The 22149-nt window shown below is 38.1% G+C and overlaps 2 protein-coding genes across 3 annotated transcripts in view; both read right to left on the minus strand.

The window, feature by feature from the left end:
* ebf1a (EBF transcription factor 1a) overlaps positions 1-12400 on the minus strand; it is a 126779-nt gene extending 114379 nt beyond the window's left edge. The window contains 5 exon segments of the mRNA XM_084133646.1: positions 565-638; positions 8967-9022; positions 9921-9984; positions 10781-10937; positions 11702-12400. Coding sequence (XP_083989772.1) covers positions 565-638; positions 8967-9022; positions 9921-9984; positions 10781-10937; positions 11702-11835 — 485 coding nt within the window. The 5' untranslated portion in view covers positions 11836-12400.
* A 5371-nt stretch (positions 12401-17771) lies between these two features.
* The window catches only part of rnf145a (ring finger protein 145a), a 23917-nt gene continuing 19539 nt past the window's right edge, over positions 17772-22149 (minus strand). For both annotated transcript variants that reach the window (XM_084132251.1, XM_084132252.1), the window contains exons 10-11: positions 21503-21859; positions 17772-19164 (exon numbers count right to left, since the gene is read on the minus strand). In XM_084132251.1, the coding sequence (XP_083988377.1) occupies positions 18853-19164; positions 21503-21859 (669 nt within the window). In that variant the 3' untranslated portion in view covers positions 17772-18852. The remainder of the gene's footprint in view (positions 19165-21502; positions 21860-22149) is intronic.

Below are 22149 nucleotides of genomic sequence, written 5' to 3' on the forward strand. Positions count from 1 at the left end.
TGGCATCTATTTTGAACATACTCAAGCTTTGATTTTTAAGGCTGAGCCAGAGTCTGGGAAAAGAACAGTTCTAACTCTGATAGGAAACAGGCTGGCGTAACTTTATCAGGATCCCATTTGGGCTGGTGAAAAATGATCTGGGAGTGTCTTGTGTAATAGTGCATTGTAAGTCTAAACTTGAGCCTTGATATAAACGTACTGCATCCCTCTTAAATAGAAGTAAACTGTTTATTCTAGTTTTGACGGATGTTTTTGATAAATTAAAGAATCATGATCTGACCTTTCAGCAAATTTATAATAATGTTAATCTATCCTCCCTCTTACGTCTAATTTTACAACAAGGCTTACACACAGCTGTGTATGTGTGTGTGTGTGAGCAGAAAGCTCAGCCCTGTCACACTAATGCTAGATCCAGAGGTCTGCAGCCTTGCCAAGACAAGAATGAAGCCAAAATAAAGCTCTCACAGTCAGCGGGCAGAGCTTGGTAGGGAAGATTCAAGAGCTTGATTGTGTAATAGTGAAGGAGGGAGTGTGGTGTATTGCATGTGTGTGTGTGTTTCTCACCTGCACATAATCTCGTGCGTCAGCAGCACCCGGCACATCTCTGGGTTTTTGTCTTGCCCTTCATAGATAATTGCCTGATGGACAAGAGAAGGTGGAAAAAATGTGGTTAGAGACAAACAACATTTTCTCCTTGTGGTGTAAACGTTCGGAGCGTGCACGAATTTCCATGACTAACTCTCAGGGTGTTTTAAATTCTACCATGAAAAGAATCGGATATCTGTTTGTATCGTTTCACTGAAACAAAAACATTATGACATCACATAATTTCTCCATACACGCACTGCAGAGCTTATATGCGGTGAATGTGACCCTTCTTCCATCTGGCAGAGGCTGTTGTTGAAAGATCTCATGCAGCATGGGAATGATCAGTTCAGTTTTAGTATCTTTGTTTCCAAATGTTTTGTTCATTTGGTCCTGTGTTTCTCACTCTACACACTGGGTGCTGAATTTCATTCATGTCATTTTGTTTCAGCAAATCAATCAATAAAAATCGCCTAGTGCACCGTGGGACGGCTTGAACAGAGCCTTCGTGTGCGGGGTGGTCTGTCTCTGGCTGAGCCAGGCTTAAAGTGGGCAATTTAATGCCCACTTACCTGCTGCAATGGAAAACAATCCTCAACCACCTCTCTAAGAGCTTACACGTTCGGTTGTGAGAAGCAATGGTGTTTGGTGTCATTAACATCAAACATGGAGACATCCAAAGTTTGAATATGAAAATCTTCGAATCAATGAATAATAACTTAATTTTCTGTTGCTTAAGTCAAATGGATTACTTCTATGGTACTTTTTGGAGCTTTATGGGAAAGAGCAGCATGATCATTCTGTCATCTCTATTTGTGTTCCACAGAAGAAAGTAAGTCACACAGGTTAGAAGCAGCATAATGGTGAGTAAATGATGCTTAAATGAGTTTATGTTTGGATGAACCTTTCCTTTAACATCAAATCTATAACATAACTGTGGTAACTGCCAACTGATTTTATCTTCTTTTGTTTCAGATTTGACACCAATGAACAACACTATATGTTCATAGAAGAATGTCCTGAATGAAATTTGAATTGAATTAGAAAAAAGGAGTCAGAATTGCGATTCAAATTTGAACATAAGAACATTCATTTAACTTAAAAAAGCAAAGTTTGTCGACACAAACTCTGAACTTGTTTGAAATTTTTTTGGGGGAAAAATAAAAAGCCGATAGATGGGCAGATAGACAGACTTTTGTGAAAGAACGCTTAATTTCCCAGAATTTCAACTTCCTGTGGGGTGTGGCCAATTAAATTCTGATTCACTCCCATGAATTGAAAGGAGGCCAATTCTTCAATTTTGAATTTTGCACAATCCTGCATTGTTTTCTCTTGGCAACATTCAGTTCCATCATTTGTTGCTCTTTGGTTTAATTAAAAGCAGATGTGGGGAATCAAACGAACTATGCGTTTAGTGTTTGTTGGACTTTGCAGATTACTGTCCTCTTATGTCATTGAGGACCACCCTTGCCACAGTGCCCACCCTCCACACGCATCTGGGGCTCACAGATTGGCTAATGACACAATGCAAAACATTATTGTTCAGCAAAGCACTCTTATTATTACTACATGAGAAAAGGCATTTGCGACGTGAAAGAGATAAAGGAGGCCGATCCGATAAACTGCATAATTACAGGTCCCTCTAAATAAGTGTCGTACTCCAGCTAGTGTGAAATGGCCCTCTCGAAAAGATGTGTGCGTGTGAGCTTCCATAAGCCTGCTTCTGTGAGACTGTGCATGTGTATGCATTCACGCATGTATTTGTGCATTAGCATGTGTGTGTTTATGTGTGCGGCAAGCAGTTGGGCTGCCAGACTGGAGCATAGCGAGCCATCTGGCCCAGCTAACACTTCATCCAAAAACCTCAGCTTTGTTTCCATCCTTCAATTCCACACAAGATGTCCCCCACAGCCATGAATCAGTGACTCTACTCAAAACATACACACACTGCAGACTATTAACAGGCTGCTCTCTGTCTCACACACACACTTAAACCCGTTTGCCATGAATCACTCTCTCTTTCTCTCTGAACACACATATACATGCCACTTATGGCAACTGAAGACACAGAAAAACAGCTGATGGTTCTAATGAGGAACTGTTTCCCTCACAAGTGCACAATGCTTTTCCAATTACATGAAACACTTGTTTGAAAACAAGTTTTATAAGTAAAGCATGAGATCCAGAAAATAAAGTTCATTCATATTAGGGAACACATTGCTATTAAAGGTTCAAATTAACAACTGATTTAAATACAATTGCATTCAACAGTTTTTAAAATAATAACATAAAAATAACTCTAATTCTAGCTGATTATCGAGTTTATTGTCTCTAGAGTTCATTTTTTCTAGCTGATTATCGAATTTATGGTCATTGAATGGTTTTCCTGGGGTAGCTAAATATAAAGTTAAGATTTGTTTACAAGCTGTTTTATTGACGTCTTTCTGCAGTTGAAACATTGATTGAGCTATCACTTGAGACATGATAGATTTCATTAAGTTGTAGATTCTTCCTACATACCTTCTGACGTTCATTCGAGTTAATTTCGTGCTATAACTAGTAGTAAAGAGCAAGAGATGGTCGGTTCACGTGCTACTTGAACTGAAGTGCTACAGCAATCTCATGACACATTAAAAAGCGCCAAAACCACGTAGTAAAATTGACAGTTTAAACGCTGAGACTTTGTTTCATATATAAAGTAACCTGTTCTGTCTTGTCTGTCGACGTGTTGTCAGTGTCCTCTTTGCTCTGCGATGTATTTTCACTGCATGAGAAAATGAACGTGTGGCGTGAGAACAGTGTTGACGTGAGTCTCTGAATGCGTGAGAGTTGGCAGCCCTGCATATGACAGGTTTTTTTTGTTTTTTTTTACTTATTATTATAATTTTAGTTATGTTAAACTTTCCCAAACTCTACTAGTTCAGCTTTGTTTGCACTCCGAAATGCCGTGTTTTGCGCTACAGCGCCTCCCTGGTCAAACCACGTTATCGCAGGCCCTTAAAATAGAGCAAAATCATATGAGATCAAGACTTTCCAACATCAAAAATATTTATCGACAATTTGATCGACTAATCGTTTCAGCCATATTCATATATTTTTTATTATTATTTCCTGTCATTGCTTTGGTTAGAGGATATAGGTGATCCGGGGACATTTGTTTGTAAGGTTTCACATTGCGGAAATGAGGGTCAAGGTCCTCTAAAAGCGAGCAAGCATGCATCACTGTCTGAGCCTAGAGCCTCGACCCCGCAGGCTTTCTGAGAGAAAGAGGGAGGCAGAGAGAGCAGTTCAGGCCACACAAAGACGTCCTCTACACCTCCACACATTCATTTCATATATAAGACCGGCTATTTATCACACAAAGCCCCTGCAAACAGACTCAGAATAACTCCATGCAGAGAACAGTACATAAGTGCCTGGAAAAAGTCTGAAAACAGTTTGTCAATTTCTCCTCAGAGGCAAACACAACAATGGTAGTGCATAGTCCTCTGGATTCAAGATAGCCCCTGACGTCACACCTATCGTGCTTAAAAAAAAAAAACAGTTAAAAAACAGATTTTGTTGAGTTCAGACTGAAATTTCTTGCACTAAGGGTTTTGTATATATATATACAAAATGTATTTTTAGGACTGTTTTTTAATTAAAAAAATTAAGTTACATCTAACACTACTCTATTGGTAGGCCTATGTAGAATATAAATCATTCACTATCAAATATAATTTACATATTTTAATAAAATGCTTAAAGTACATATTTTGCAGATCATTCGGTACAGTAATAATTAAAAAAAACTATTATTAATTAATTTTTACAAGCAATAATGTTGTTTTTTTTTTTTTTTTTTTTTTTTTTTTAAATGTGCCTTTATGCATATAAATATGTTTAGAAATTATATATTGAGAACCAAAACTTGAAAACCTCTGTCTTAGACTATAATTTTTCGGTTGTAGTTACTGTGTTTTGCCTTTGTGGGGCAGACTTCCTATTTTACCCAAATTCTCACTTTTCATCACCAAGTTGCAACAAAAAAGTCTTTACGGTCATGGTCTATACTCTATAGTAGCTTTGAATGCTACAAATTGCAACAAATTTCACACAAGCACACACACACATTTTCAATGTAGATGAGCAGACTTAATCACTGGGGTCTTTAGGCCCTCAAAACTTGTGTGTGCAAATATTTGCAAATGAGTAGCATTAAGCCTTTATGTGGCCTGGCACAGAGCGGCCATTCACATCTGACATCATCAGAATCTCCAAACAGCTACTGATTACAGGAAATATCTAATATAGGAGATTTGTGTCACTTTGTTGCATGTCGTATACTTTGGAAAAGTGTTTCTGGCATGTAAACACACCCTATTTCGCAATTAACGGGAAAAATACGCTCACAAGCAGCACCAAAGCGAAAGAACGGCCGAGACCTTCCTCTCTCCCGTGCAAATTTATTTAGGAATCTGCCCGAAGCTTAGCTCTAAAAAACACACACACAGCAACAGGCTACAGCTCTGAGTTGCCCACCGGTTCCAGCCCAGCACTTTTCTGAACAAAGCTCTCCTTAAGGAGGGCCGTGAAGCGCATGAAACATGCATGGCGCGGTGCGCCAAGGTGTGTGTGAAGCTTTCATTAGGCCCTGATGCTGCTTATAATGCATATTTTATATTGCACAAACTGCTCCTCAAATCTCGTTTGAGAGCCGGCAGTGCAGCCTTGAACTGACAGCCGCATCTGAGGCATGTAAACAATTCACTGTAAATACATGAAAACACATTTCCCTCTTTGTTACCATCACGCTAGCGTGTCAGCGCAGTGTGTGTGCGCATTAAGCCCGCGTATGTGATTCGCTTTTGTTCTGTGCTTCAGCTGTTGAGGGAAACAGTTGGATGGAAGGATAAAGAGCGAGAGAGAGAGAGAGTCTTTTACTGCATTGTCTTCATCAGATCTGTCACGAGCTCATGCGTTGATCACAGATACGGCCTGTCAGCTTGACACCCGCTCCATCTCTCCTCGCCCGCTCCAACCGTTCCCACAGGCAAACTGAGAGAGCGAATGTGTGTTTATTGTGAGCGTGAGCATAAAAAGGGCACTGATTGTGTCTGTTTTCACGCTTAGCGTGTACCGTTTCTTTATTTTGAAGCAAACTTGATCCTTGCAGCTCTAGCCCGGATTGTTTGATTGTCTCTAATAGCTGTGTGTGTGTACAGAAGCTCTCACTAGCTAACTGTGTGGTCAGGCGACTGGACTTCACTGCCTTGCTAAGTGCTAAAGAGAAGTGTGTGTTGAACAGCTCTATAAACCTGCTCATCAGCCCTCCCGTCCGACACTGCCAAAGCCAGCACATGCTGAGTGGAGAGGCGCTCTGTATAGCCTCTCTGTACAGAGTTATGGGGCTTTAATGGGAAATCTTAAACACATTGCGAGCACTCCTCGGCATATGTAGGCTGACTGCTCACCGCAGAGTGGTTTTGGACCAGGTTTTTCAAAAGGCATTTAAATACCAGCTAACACTCCATCATAACTTAAGCCGCGTTTCAAGCTGACATGGATGAGAAAAAAAAGAAAAAAAAACGCCACAGTCAAATGACAACAAGATCCGAAATCTGAAGAGGAGCCAGTCAAAAGGCCTTGCGCAAGTTTGTCTTTGACACGAATAAATATGTGGTTACACATTTTTTCAGGAAATTTTGTGTGCAACAAAAGGTCCACTTGTATTGTAAATAATGTAGCTGTGAAACACACATTCAAACCAAGCAGCTTTCTATTGGTCAACATCTGCGTGACCAACTCGAACCTGTTGCGAAATCTGCGTTAGTACATTTTTCGTCCCCACACAAAAATCCAAAACACACTGAATCCTATTGAAACGTCTGGACGTCACTATCATAATCACTTAGTTTCACCCACATGGACTTTTTGTTTGTATCCTTCAGTCTCCTTTGTTCTCAGTTTCCCGCCATTTGTTTGTATCCTAGAATACTCTTTGTGTTCTAGTTTGTTTCTATGGTTACTCATCAGTTCCCTCGTTTTTTTCACCTGTGTTAATCCAATCATCTTTCTTTACAATTAGTATGTGTTATAGTTTTCATTTGTAGGTTCTTGTTAATGCTTCAGTCCAGTTAGGTGTAGTTATCGTTCTGTCAATAAACTTTTATCTTCGTCTTCGCGTCCTGCCTCACCACGCTCAGCCAAAGTGTGACAGTAACACACAAACATTTGCCAAACAACGGTAAACGTGACCATACTTTAAAAGAGGAATTGAATGTAAATATAGGAGCATTTGAGAAAAGGATTCTGGGAAATGTAGTGAAAGAGTCTTTTGTTGCTGAAAGACCTGAGTTGTACCCTAACAGATCGTATTTACCACATTTTTTGGACTTGATACCATGGTAATACTGTCATTAAATAAGTGCAAAAATTGCATCTTTCACTGGGGCAGTACCCTTAAGGGGACAACATTTATTATACAACTAATAATATGTAAACTTTTAGGGTAAATAAGGTACAAAGTTGTCCATGTACGTGTACTGCTGCAGAGACAAGCTAATGTAACCCTAAAGGTAAAACATTTAGCAATTTTTTTTTATGTAAATACCATGGTACCTTGGTATACCATCTGATAACTTTTTGTAAAGTAACAGTATATTCAGCTAGCATGTTAACTAGGCTGCCAAACTCTCTTTCACACACACTATCTCTCTTTCTCGTTCACTCAGTGGCACCACATCATTAACAGGTATGGCAGGGCTGTTTGCCACAGAAATAGCCAATAAATCAGTCGGTAATATATGTGAACGTGGGAGACAACCCTGGGGAGATAAACGGCTTTTTATTGAGACACTCAGTGAAAGGCTGAGCCGGGGCCAGTCCCATTGGCCACTGTATTTACCTCAGGGGTGTCAGAGAACAGTCTCTCTCCCTCAGCACAACGCTCCTGCCTTTCACCCACACACATAAATCTGTCCCGCTACACGCCGGCCAAACCGCTCAGCAGAGAGCGGGCAAGAACTAGCATCAGTAACAGCACCTAGCTTCCCGCACATAAACATTTATGCAAAAGGAAATTAAAAACCACAAACAAATCACACAATACAGAAATGGGAGCTGCAGAACTCCAGGGATTTTGTAGTAGGAATTTCTGAATAGAAATTCATGCTTTTGGTCATGAAAAACAGTAAGCTACAGTATATGAGTGAAAATGTAGATTTTAAAAAATAATATTTGTAAAATAAATATTAAACATTACTATAAAATAACACTGTTTTATACCAAATTTCAGACTAAATTAAAATAATTGTCAGATAAGATATTTTATTTTCTCTCTTTCTCCACTTCATTACAGCTTCTCATTAAGCATATACAGCAACAGGGTGGAACAACAGGGTAATCGAGCTGGCATGTTTAAATCGCATGATGTAGCCTACTAAGTGTTCGGAGCGTCTGTCACAGCGCCTGCTAATTGCCTAGTATCTATACACACTTCACCCTGCCTGGGGTCACACACATACGCACATATTACTTGTCATACAAAACGACTACGGCAAAACAGCTTATGAGAAATACAATTATTTGAGTTATTAGTCAAATTAGCTTACAAGCTTTGCATATTTATTTTATTACAAATGCATTCAATATTTTTTCCTCTCTTGTTTGAAATTATGAAACTTTGAACTTAAATGTATTGTCACACTTCTTGACTTGCAGCTGTTAGCATTGTTGGATACACTTTTCCTAAAGTGTCTTTAACACAACATTTATAGACAGAGATCATGAGAGAGGAAGTGAGGGGACGAGCGAGAGAGAGGGGGAGAGGGTGTTTCTGTTTTAGGGTGAAAAAGAAGAGCGCTACATATGAGAATGCCCTGTGTGTTTTTCTCCAAGATTAAAGCTCACAACCTCCACAGTTAATACGACAAGCTATAACAATCTTCATGCATGCCTGTTCATAATAAACATCTGTTCCCACAACACATTTGAATACACACAGATAAGTCTATAGGCGTTGCAAAAGAGTCACACACACACACTCAAAAACTGGAAGTATGCTGTTTAAACATTGAAATGCTCCACTGAATAATCCCCCTGTGACAGACAATGAATACAACTGAAAGTCTCTTTCTTTCTTTCTCTCTCTAGCTATCAATCTCGCTGTCACACGTATGCACATAAATACATGCATACGCTCAGTCATCTTAAATGATGTCCCAGAGAGAGTATGTCATATTTAGACACTAACCGATCCTCGTGCCCCTGAGGCATGCTAGAGTGTAACCCCAAACTCACCAGGGTGCACGGCACACACACACACACACACATGTTCACTCTCACTGCAAATCTGACAATATTCACCAGCAGACCGTAGGGATTTTGAAATAATGTCTTACCTGTTTGGTCATGGAGTCAATCAGGCGTACGTAAAAGTCCTGTTCTGTTCTGATGCCTGTAGAGGAGAGAAAATAACTCCTTTTAACTCACAGTACAATGCAGGTCACACGCACACATGGATTAGAAATGAATCTGACAGGTATATATTTGCCATTCACAATAACATGGGTTTAATACAACATAGATGTTTCAAATGTCTAGACAACCCAACCCAATATAGTCTGCAGACAGTGTTAAAAGATTAGGAAATTGGTTTTGGATCAAACAAACTGACATAGACCCACATACACAAACTAAAATAAAAATAGCTTTTACAGAGAAAAATAAACAAGAAAACTGTGGTAAAATAAAAATAATAAAAATGTCAAATAGAAATAATCAAAATAACAATCACAGAAAACATGATTTTCAACTAGCTAAAATGTATGTTCAAAATGTCTGGTACAGGTTTAGGAACATGGAACTGGCGCAACAAATTTGCAAACGCCTTGTTGTAATTTGCCACATTAGTAGACAGAAAAGAGTGTAGGCTACTTTCATTATGGCCAGGCCATTAGCTTCCATCAAAAATGAAGTGCACATTTCTGGAAAACGCGTAACCGGAAAAGTGCACTAATGGTGATCGTTTTGTGTTTCAATAATATTCATAGCCTAGTTAAAACGCAACGACTTTCCTGCGCATTTTAATATCTTTTGTTTGAACAATTATACGAATTATTATGACAGTATAGGCCAATTATTATTAGCCTATTATTATTATTTTAGGACATTACATTTCTTTTCAATCAGTTTTATCTAGTTACATAGGCTAGGGAATTATTTATTTCTTGTCACCCCTTCTCGCTGTTTATTTATTTTTTTATTTTTTTTATTTTTTTGAATACTGAAGTAAATAGCTACCTGATGTGTTTATGCAAAGTTCAATGGATCTTAGATGATGCGTTCCGTCTTACCGTTGCTGTAAAGAAGCTGCAATCTGTAATGGATCCCATTGTTTGTCTTTTCTCCGCTAGATTCCTGCGAAAATAAATGTGATGGTTAGCAAGAAAAACCCATTTGATTATTCCTGACGAGCCCTGTGAGTCAGACCGGCTATTTCCCAGCAGACCAGGAGGCCAAAAAAAGAAAAACAAAACAAAAAAACGCTAGGGTAGTCAGCCGAAACAAAATCTGAACTGTACGTCATTTTCAGTGAGTAAGAACGAGTTTAAAATCAAATAGCGTTCTTAAAAATAAAGTTTTGTGTATTTTAACAACGTGATATGATCAATAACAATGTACCCGTGGTGTAGACAAAGTGACTGAATGTAGGCTACAGTAAGCATTAATAGCCACATCTTTTAATGAAATCAGCAGTCAGTCACTTTATTTCCAAATGTTTTCACTGATTTAAACAAAACATACGGTCCTTCACAATAATAAAAAAATAATCTGTTTTATTAGTGTTTTGAAAGGGAAAATGTATTATATGACCTTAGGTTATCACTGTAACTTTCTGCAAAATATACAGAAGTGTTCAGATGCATAAACTGAAAAAAAAAAACAAACAAAAAAAAAAAAAAACTGAGATCCTCTTAAATTATTAGGGATGAATATGTAAAAACAAAAATAATAATTAAAAATAATAATTAAAGGAAGTTTACGAGCTGAGATTTGATAGATCAGTAATGTAATGCAAGAATAAAGATTTCAACTTTACGCCAGCATCAAGTGACATTTTCTCTGTTAGCCTAAAAAAAATGATCAGAATTTACCAGACATTTTCATTCAAATTTGCAAAACCAATATTTGCACAAGAGACCGTTACACTTGCCTTTTCTTTTTCAACAAATCCAACAAAAGAAGTTCTTTCAATTTCCACGGGTTGTCCTTGTCTGTCGTATAGCGCTAAAACGAAGTGGAAGAAGTTGGATTTGCGAAGATTTGAAGGAGGCTGCTTCTCAAAGTGAGCTCGAGCAAGACCCACTCCACTGCACAGAGAGAGACAGAGTTATATATTTATATATATAGGCCTATATATATAACATAAAAACAACACTCTTTGTAATTATTTAATAATAGGCTACTCTTCTAAAAAGGGTTAAAAAATGTATTTGTTTTAGTTTCCAAAATGGAGCGCTAATTTTAACAATTTAAATAGCTTAAACAAACATTTAGAAGTCTATTAATATCGTCTAGTCTTTCGTATCATTAAGATTTTAGGCAGGATTTTTTTTCTGAAGCAGTTAGGCTATTTTTTTTTTTTATAACAACAAATACTTAACATATTGGATTTAATTGTGCTAAATCAAAAAATAAATTAATATAAATCTAATTAGATCTAACAACTATGTTCAACTGTTCATGACTAACTGGTCTGGATTTTCTTTTCAAATTCAGTATTTGAAGCCACAGAATCAATGCATAACTTGTTGGCGAAGTCGTTTAAAAGCAAACGTTTGTGGCTATTTTAACGTTAGTAATAATAATGTTAAAAATAATTTAAAAAAAAACGGTTTTAATGTGACTTGCAAACCAAGCATTTCATCTGTTGGTGTCGACAGCACGCCGGAGAGGATGCTATCCGAAACTTATCGCAGCAATAAATCAATCTCTTTGTCACCTGGTTATTAATACGCAGATATCGCGCACTGATTAGGATGATATAGGCTACATGACCGTTTCGTGTCGTCCCAAGATGATAAGCGCACAATATTCCGTCTGCGTGGTTGTTCCCGTAGCGCCGCCGGCTTACCTCTGAGCGGCTGTGTTCGCATCCAGCACTCCGGCGCCCTGCATCCATGTCCGGACAGCGTTCATCCCGGCACCGATGGGCTCCTCTTTCATACTACTCCCGCTCCTTTGAATGCTGTCTTGAATCCCGAACATGAAAACAGACTCCTGTCACCGTCTCAGTCGGTGTTGGCTTCTTTTGATCGCTCCGTTAAACAAGACAAGGAGAAGTGTATGGGTGAGCAGGTGTCACCGCGTTTGTCTCTATTAGCGCTTCCTCTCTGAAACACAAAATAGAGCGACGTGCCAAAAGAAACGCGAGATGTCAACATCCAGGTTTGGGAACACCATGCAACAATAAACAAACAAACAAAAACTGTAAGATTAGACTTGGAGGTCCCTTTGGTCTAGCGTGCGCAAAAAGTCTAATGTCACTTTAAGAAACAATAGGATCAAGAACGGGCTTCGCTGAGGGTTAGATCAAATGTCATCATCCAGAGACTTTTTTTCTCTCTCTCTTTATTTTCTCCTTCCTGTCTTTCTCCACAAAGAGTATTCTCTGATCAAATCACATGAATGAGCAATATGAAATCAAGCAGGAGAGGTGGACCCTTGTGAAGACAGCTCCCTCGCTGTTCCCCTTGTTCAAACGGGAGTGATTTGTGTCCTTTCCCAAAGGAATCCGATTTGACTGTCTCTGGGAACTAAACACAAGCAAACTAACCCCAAAGGGAGGAGGAGGATGAGGAGGAGGAGGAGGGAGTGACTGAGCACACAGGGCCGCCCCCCAAACATAAGTAAAGCCGAACTACCATTAGCTGTCCATCCAACCACGAAGCCTGTCGCCTAATTAGATATCACAGCTCGCCCTGCCCACTTAGCGAGCAGCGCGTTTAGAGCGAAACCCAGAAAGAAGTTATGCGCGCGCCGCGAGTTAATGTCACGAGGGTAACTGCCTACCGGAGCGCGCGATTGAAGCCTATTTGATGCAGTTCACATGAACGCTGAGTTATTTTTTTTTTATATATATATATTGTTTTTTATTATTATTTCAGAAACAGCACAGTGAGTTTGTTTAAATAGTTTAGGGATGAGCTAGTGTGTGGATTGTTCAATAACTTTCTTTCAAGGGTTGGACTTTAAAAGGAATTTCTCCAGGAAATTTCGGGGCGCAGTCTGTTGAGGTTTGTCTCGCGCGCTGTACGAGTCTTTTGGCGCCCCTATCTATCATAAAGACTTTTAAAACAAAACACAAGGTTTTTTTTTTTTTTTTTTTTTTTTTTTTTTTTTTTGAGAAATGTGAATGTAGGTCTAATAAAGTGATAAATAATACCATTGTTTGTTTATTTATTTTGTTTATTTACCGATACTTGTCCTGATGCAAAGTGCTCAAGCCACCTACTGTTGCTATGGTTACCTGCTAGGAAAACGCGATTATTTTCTGTTCGTCAGCATCTTTACATCCAGGTAAAATATAAAATAATAAACTCTTACTAACTTTTGTAATCTAACTTGTGTGGTTAGCGAAACAACCGCAAGGAACCACAGTCATATTAGTGTATTGTTTTATTTAAAACACGTTTGTCAAATAAAATTAATCATTAGCCTACCATGATGAAGTAAACAGAGATCATCTGTCATCGAAATAATGAGACCAGAGTTTTTATTAAATGTATGTATGAGAGACATCCCATGTGATATGCTTGACAAATAATGTAAGGTGATGAATAATTAGTGTCATAATTATTAAAGATTAGTCTTTTTCAGAATTTCAGCAGATCAATTGTTATCAACTAAAAATAAATAATAGCCTACAAATATTATTAACATGACAAAATTATTTAGGCCTAGGCCTGCTACAAAAAAATAATAAGTTTGACGCATGCAATGTAGGCTACTATGAAACGCATGCAACCTAGGCTACTATGAAAAAAACGTCACTGCAGATACAGAAGTCATGTAGCCTAGTTATTATAATCCATAAAACATCTGTTCAGACAGTAGACATATAAAAGCATCAAATAACTGGAAAGACGCAAACAATTTTACAGCTGCTTTCTCAGATAACCTATAAAACGACAATAATATATCAAAGTAAATGCAGGGAGCGCAGAATCCTTTAAAAGCACGTTGTGTTTTTCATTGTTCACACAACAGTGTTTATAACTGTATAGGCTACTTAGAATGCAACTATAAAGCTTTAGCCTCTTATGTTCAAAAATGATGTGCGTGTTGGAAATGGAGACTGAATAGAACTTCGACTATAGGCTAAAATCCTCCACAGAGGACGGAGGAAATATAACAGAGTCCGTCCAATCCAGTGCTGGTCCGGCAGAAGGGAATCTCTGTATTTATATTCCCACACTGCAGTTTAAAGTGGCAGAAACTAGGCTACACAAGGAGTCCCGGTAGAAACGGTGTATTTTCATATGTCCAAATAAGAAACAGACCTGTTATTTAGTCTATCAAAAAACATTCTACATTTTATGCATCACTTAAATATAGGCTAGGCTATAGCGTTATGTGTATGTGTGAATGAGTGGGAAAAAATCAATGTAGCCTACACTCTTTTTTAACGTGTGCCCATATTTATTATAATCGTATAAAAATCCTCAAATTAACTTTTACATAGGCTAATATAGGATTAACTAATTCTATTACTGACAGCGACAACTTGATTTGATAAAAAAAGACAGATGTCCACATAAATCACGCTGTCGTTGATAGCCTAACATGTAGCCTAATTGAATTCAATAACCATAAAATAAATCATAATGTAAAACAAATTTATTGTTACGTCAACATATTTTTTGAAAAAAGAAAAAGAAAAGCCTATGAACTGTCAGTTTTGATAGAATGCAGTTGCCTAAATCAGTGGGCTACAACTTAAAAAAAAAAAAAAAAAAAAAGACAACATAGGCTTTTTTGCGTCAATGTCAGAGTGCAAGAAAGCAGCTCGATAATAATTGTGTTCATTAATGTACCATTTATATGAAATAGTTAGGATTACCTATTACCTTTGATTACCTATCGATTAGCCTACCTTGTTGTGATCCATCTCAGCTCAACATTAGGCCTATGCAATTTAGACTCATTGACAAATAAGAGTCTCAGTTGGTGGTGATTATGACAACTAAAATGTGTGCATATTTTGTATATACAATAACGACAAAAACAATTTTTGGTTTGTGGAAAATAAAATAAATCGATTCCAGAGTTTCGGACTTCACAGAGGATCGGACACAGGAGGCTCGCAAATAAATCGTTGACAGCCCAACATTGCCATCTTGTGGCCACACGTGGAAACACGTTTGGAGGGGAAAAAAAATGAGTGAAGTAAAGATATTAATCTAAAATGATTTACTACTCGCTCGTGTCATTCCAAACCAGTATGACTTTCTTTATTCCTTCAGTGAAACTGAAAGAGACGTGAGGCAGAATCGAGAGCCTCAGTCACTATTCATAATTTTTATTGCATTTTTTTTTTTTTTTTTTTTTTTTTAATGGTGAATGGTGACTGAAAAAATCATAAAGTAACAGATTTTTCATTTTTGCCTAAACTGTCATTTCAACGTATCAGATATTTAATTAGACATACCTAAATTGTGATTACTTTTGAATAAATGTACATTAGCCTAAAACAAAATCCTTATCAAGATATAGGTTTGAAGAGAGAGAAAAAAAAAAAGATACTTTGTGACACTTGACCTTAACATGGCTTTCCTGCTGAATGACAAAAAATTTGTCCCACACAAGGATTTTGCCATCTTTGTGGGGACATTTTGTCCCCATATCATATGGTTTACCAGGCCACACACACACACACACCATAATGAGAGGATGAGAAACTCACACTGGTGTGGACCCGTGAAGACAACATAATTTATATTCTTGTTCCGTGAGAAAAAGTACCTAGGGAATATCTGGCCTTTCCAAAATGACCGAGTGCTTTGTTCCTGCTTTTCACATGTACTTTTTTTCTCTATTATACACAAAGGCCAGAGTTCAAGGCTAACTTTGATCAGAAATATGGAGACGGGTATAGCGCTCTTTGATTTGCTAATGTTTCCTCCATTCTCTCTTCCTACTCCTCACGCTAAAGGGAGTTAAAGTCCTCACACAGGAAAAGCGGATAAACGCTCTCATCTGCCTGCACTAGACACCTCACATTGCAGTTACATGTGTGTATGCCATCACTTCAAACTCTTACTGACGCATTTCCAAATGCATATAATATACAGTTAAAGAGATACAGCAAAAGAACAGCAATGACCAGAGGTGGACAAAGTACACAACTTCCTTACCTGAGTGAAAGTAGGCTACAGACTACTACTGGTCTACTACTGGTCATATTACTCCGTTACAAGTGAAAGATGTAAAGACCGATTTTTACTTAAGTAAAAGCACTTAAGTATCGAAAGTAAAAAGTAATGGCAATGCATTGTTTTATTATTGTTGCATTGTTGTATGTAATAATTCAAGTATGTAGGCTATCTATGCCTGCCTACCCTCATATCAATATCAAATGTATTTCTAGAACACAGTTCCAGTGGGATTGAATGTGAGATTGAATAAGTGCACTCAACGTCCACAATGGTTTCGGACACCCGAATGGCTGTTCCCTCAAATAGTGCCCTATTTAAAGTTTTTTGGCTTTCTGACGTCAACCCGACTTTCATTTCGAACCAAAATGCAACCAAAATCATCCCGACTGACGTTACTACTTTCTACGCAAGGACCTTGACAGAAATGTAGCGGAGTAAAAAGTACGATATTTGTCTTTCAAATGTAGTGAAGTTAAAGTAAAAAGTTTTCAGAAAAAAATAATACTCATGTAAAATACAGATAGCCTACTCAAAAAAAATTGTGTAATCTATTAATTTTATACTCTTATTTTAAATTACTTATACAGTACTCAAGTAAACGTACTTTTACTGTCCACATATGACTGTGACGACTCTACAGATTAGGGTCGTCCAGTAACTCTTCAAGGGGGAAAAGGACAAGTCTTCAGACCTCTGAAAGATGGTGAGTGGTCAGGAAATGAGTGCATATCCTGTCTGTGTCTCTTCATCAGATGTTTTGATGGTTTCCGCAGTCTGACATTACCTCAGTACTCAGGTGTGGGTCTGTTTGATTCATCACAGGTGGGTTTAAAAGCCCTGTAGGACTTATTACACTTCAGAAAGGCCCTGAGAAAGAAAGCCAAGACAAATGTTTCATACGTTAGGTTTGGATTTATTCGGACATTCCGGTTCACATTCAGGCTTCAGGCATATGAATTCAGCTGAAACAAAACATAATTTCCATGCAGAATAAAAGCAAAGGAGGATCAATTGAGAATGCTACTCATAGGCCTATTAATTCTCACCAATTTCATTTAGATTTGATTTTTAAATGGAAAAATATAATAACAGCTTTTTTTAAACAATCAGGTGGTCAAAGCTGACATGTCCTATATTCAAAAACAGAAGTGGTCAAAATAATATACGAAGCTGTTAGTCATGTTATGGCCAATAACCGTTAAATAACCAAAATTAAAATTCTTTTTTTTTTTTTTTTTTGTCTAAACAAAACACTACAAATTAAATTTAGGCATCACAACATTTTTTAATGTAAATTATGAAAATGGATATTCATATATTTTTTAAAAGATTTACTAATGGTAACATTAAATATCATAAGTAGCCTATCAATCAATAAATTATCATCATCATCATCATCATTATCATCATCACCACAGGTGAGAGCCCAGTGTTTTACGGTGAATGTGATTTCACCAAGTATGTTCTTTGTTGATCCTGGAACAACATTCCAATCAACCAATCAGATTTGAGGGACAAGTTTACAGTTTATGTCAAGTTTAGGTTTACAACAAGGGTTAGGGGCTTCTGCACAATTCTTTTCCCCCTATCATTTCCCTCTGATTTTAGGGAGAAGTTCTGGGAAGGGATAGGTTTAGTGATAGGGTTAGCACTACTTTTTCAGACAGGAATGATGTTCAAGGATCAACCAAATATATTGATCCAGGAACAAGGTGAATGTCTTTTTACAGCTCAGAAAGGCACAGTGAAAGAAAGCCAGAACAAACGTTTCATACATTAGGGTTGGATTTATTCTGACATTCAAGTTCACGTTCAGACTTCAGGCATATTTTACAGAATTCAGCTGCAATTCAAACAAAAGTATAGCTTTCACATTACATCATTCCACGTTTATGCTGTATACGAATATACTTTCCATTCTCGTTCAGATTAGTTTTTTAAAAGAAAAAAAAATATCTGTAACAGATTTAAAAACTGTGGTGTTCCACATTAACAGATTTAAAGCCAAATGTCATTCATTTAACGAGCTATATTAAACATATTAACTTAAACGGCATTCGCAAAGTGTGCTCATACATTCTCTAATGTATTCATGTTCACAAATGCGCTAAATGCCAAATACTGTCGAGAATGAATTTGACTCTAAAACCGTCACCAGTGCTGATCCACAGCCAAAGGCACTTCCCACTATCACCACTAGAGGCGTAGCGACCATATGAGCCTGAGGCCACTTCATGACACTCGGTGCTGCTTAACACTGTACTTTTTCATATCAAAACTCTACCACATATATATGTGTACATGGGTATATATTTCATATATAACTTGATCCAATGCATACACACCAAAATATTTGGTATCAGACAAGACAAACTTTGGAGGATTGCTTTATGTTACATTAGTGCAAATGCAGTGGCATATACTGTATATTTATATATTTTTTTCTCTCTCAAGAAAACAAATAGAGAACAGAAAAGAGACGGGCTACTGCTATTGGATGCTGAGAGCATGCTAGTGCCAACAGAGCATCACAGCCCTATATTCAAGGGTCACACGATAACATTCAGGTTGGTGTTTGCTGGAGATTGTAGTTTCATAATAAAGGGTGGGGAAGAGCTGGTGTTTGGGAAGATCCAGATGTGTGAGGGGTGAAATGATTCTTTTCACCTCTGGATTCTGTGATGGTTTGGATGAGAGGGGGACTGTAGAGGGGTTTTTGATTGTATAGGTGTCCACAATTCAGTGTGCGTAACCGTCACAGAAAGCCGACAGTTTCCCATCGGACATTCTGCTGCAACACAAGTCTTTAGGCCAGCACTGTGTGAGTTAGGTTTGGCTCGAGGCAGGTTTAGGACTGGGAGGAGGAGCAGGCAGGAGAGGCAGTGTCTTCTTTTAGCCCAGCTGCATGGTCTGACGCTGGAGTGTGAGTGGAGTCGTCTTGCTGGGGAACCTGGAGGCTTGAATCTGACTCTAGATGCTGTGGAGGATCCAGATCCAGGGTCTCTTGTGGCGGGGTGTCCTGTGTGGAGGAGGCGGACTGTGATGAGCCTTTCAGCTGGTTGTGGCAAAGAGGGCAGGTCTCCTGCACATACAACCACTTCTTCAAGCAGCCGGCATGGAAGAGGTGACTGCAGGGGGTGATCACAGCTGACGTCATGTCCTAGATTCAAGAACAGAAAAGGTTAGATCTTAAAAAAAAAAAAAAGTGCTGCCAAATTGATTAATCGCATCTAATATAAAAGTTTGTTTACATTATATAGGCTGTGTGTGTATATATTATAAAATGTATATATATTTCATATATATGTCTGTGTGTGTGTGTGTGTACACACACACACACACACACACACACACATATACATATATACATATATATATATATATATATATACACATAGAGATTGGCATGATTTTATTTCAGTTAGCCTAAAAGCTAGTTTGATTTGCATTGAGAGATGATCTTATGGAAAGTACCCCATGCCAATCTCTAGGTATGGTGAAGGCTATGTGATGATGTGGGGCTATTTTAATTCCAAAGGCCAAGGGAACTTTATCAGGATGCATAGTATCCTAATTTTTTTTTTTTTTAAATACTTAAAAATAAAAATCTGCCTGCCTCTATGGGAATTTAACATAGGGGTGTACTCACTTATGCACCATGTATTTTAAGGAAGAACATTTATTTATTTACGATACATTATTCATTCACAAAGAAAATTGGTGTCCTTAAAGGTTGGATTTTTCCTAATTTTTTAAATTAAGGCATTAAGTTCAATTTCCAAAATATGATTTTTTATTCCTCTTTTTAGTCAACTTTAGCATGGGTGTATTCACTTATGCATTGCACTGTATATATATATATATATATATATATATATATATATATATATATATACACACACAGTGTATAATTATTCACGATTAATTGAATTGACAGCACTAAAAAATATACTGATAATCATTTTGTTAAATAGCAATATTATAATGTACAATATGAAAAATGTATATTCATTTTGAGATGTATATTAAAACAAATTATAATCATTATTATTTATTCTTATCATCATTATTATTTTTATAATAATGGAAAATTACATTATTATTAGTAGAAGTATCATCACATTATCACCTTCACTCCACATCGTGCCTAACAACGGCCCTTAGCTGTTCTAAATTCACTGTAAACCACGGCTTCACAAGGCTTATTGCTTTAGTCAGTACAGTGTATTAAAAGAACTCTCAGTAACAACGGGGTGAAAGAGGTGCCTAACGCATTATACTTAATCTTGTTTTAGTGGGCTGTGTACGAGTTTTTCGAGAATGTACAAATGCTCTACAATTTTTTTTTCTGGTTCAGTGGTCCATGACATTTTCAAGAAAAAAACAGAAGGAGCTTGAACCATGTGATCAGCCAGTCGAGTTGAAGAAACTTAGTGAAACACGTTGGGCATGTCAGCACTCTGCATTGTGGGCAATTAAAAAAAATAATAATAATAATCACTCCCTGCCATTCTGGCCACTTTGCAGGATGTTTGAGTGCAAACAAATACGAGGCGAAAAACAGATGCCAGGGCAATGCAGGGGCTTATCGACCAACAATTTGTTTTGCGCCTCATTTTATTTGAGGACATTTTCCGGATCACCAAATTTGCTTCAGACCAGCTGCAGTCACCCAATCTGGACATCTCATTAGCAAGTGATCTGATCCAATCTGTCGTCACAGCACTATCTGAAAAACGTTCTGAGGAATATTGGAGCGACATACAAAACCGTGCAAATGAACTGTGTGCCAAGGTTGGCCTAGCATCGGGGAGCATACCACCACAAAGGAGAGATGCCGACAACAAAGCCAAGTTTTGGGCTTTTATTAAGTTGTTGACAGATTGGTCAGTGAATTGACGAGACGCTTCTCTAAAGATGCCGACAATGTGATGATGGGGGTCTCAGCTCTCAGCCCACAACACAAGTCATTCTTAGACAAGAAGTGTCTATTGCCCACCATGGCACAGTTTTATGGCATCACTGAAGAAAATTTAAACGCAGAGATGCACCAAGTCCGGCGTTTGCTTTAAAGAAAAACAAAACAAGGACACTCGATTAAAAACACTTCTGAATTGCTGTTACTTATGGAACCATATAAAGATGCGTTTATGGACTTGCACAAACTCATCTTGATATCCCTGACACTTCCTGTGACATCTGTGTCATGTGAGAGATCTTTTTCCCGTCTCCGACGATTGAAAACATATCTGAGAGGCAACTGTGGGGATGCCCGAAATAGCGATACATATATATAAAATTGTGCAGCTCCCCATGTCAATGATCTAGCACCCCCTTAGCACCTGCGTTAAAAATGATCTGGCACCGCCCCTGCTTAGAGAACTGTATTAACAAGAGCGATGCACCCTAACTAAACCCACCATCACTCTACCACAGAAATAGACAAGGAATGGACCTGGACATCCATCACAAACACAAATCGTCACATCCACACACACCTGGTAGCAGATGGAACAGATGTCATTGTGTAGTTGGAGTTGTTGGTGAGAAGCTGTTGGCAGGCTCTTGATCTTGTTGACAGCATCTCTGCGGAGCAGGAAACTCTGCCAGCCCAGCTGGGCCCTCAGCCACACGTTATAGTAAGAATGGATGAGCACGATGGTAGAGCCCATCACGGTCCACTCCCCAAACACAGTCTCGGACACACCGTACGCGACCACGCACAGCGCAACCAGGAACTCCAGCAGCCTGTAGGTGCCGTTCACCCAGTAGATGACATCATCCATGTTCTCCACCGGAGCCTTGCGGAGCTCCTCCACCATGAAGAGGATGTAGATCAGCAGTGTTCCCAGCACCTGGCAGTGAAACAGTTCAAAACAGAGGGACAACAGATGAATTTCACATTACACAAATAAAACTCCCATAATGGTCAACTGTAATAGGCTTTTCAGGGTTAATGACCAGAGAGCAGGGGCTTGCTCAATGGATGGCCAACGATGGCGCTCCAATTAAACAAATACTTAATATAAAAATAAAATGATTTATTTATTAATATTTGTTATTAATAAATGTTATTGGAAATGTTATTATTATCAGTACAAATGCAAATGCCAAATTATCACTATCTTATTATTAAATGTTACTA

This window comes from Abramis brama, assembly GCF_963993115.1.
Source record: "Abramis brama genome assembly, chromosome: 13".
Lineage (NCBI taxonomy): Eukaryota > Metazoa > Chordata > Actinopteri > Cypriniformes > Leuciscidae > Abramis > Abramis brama.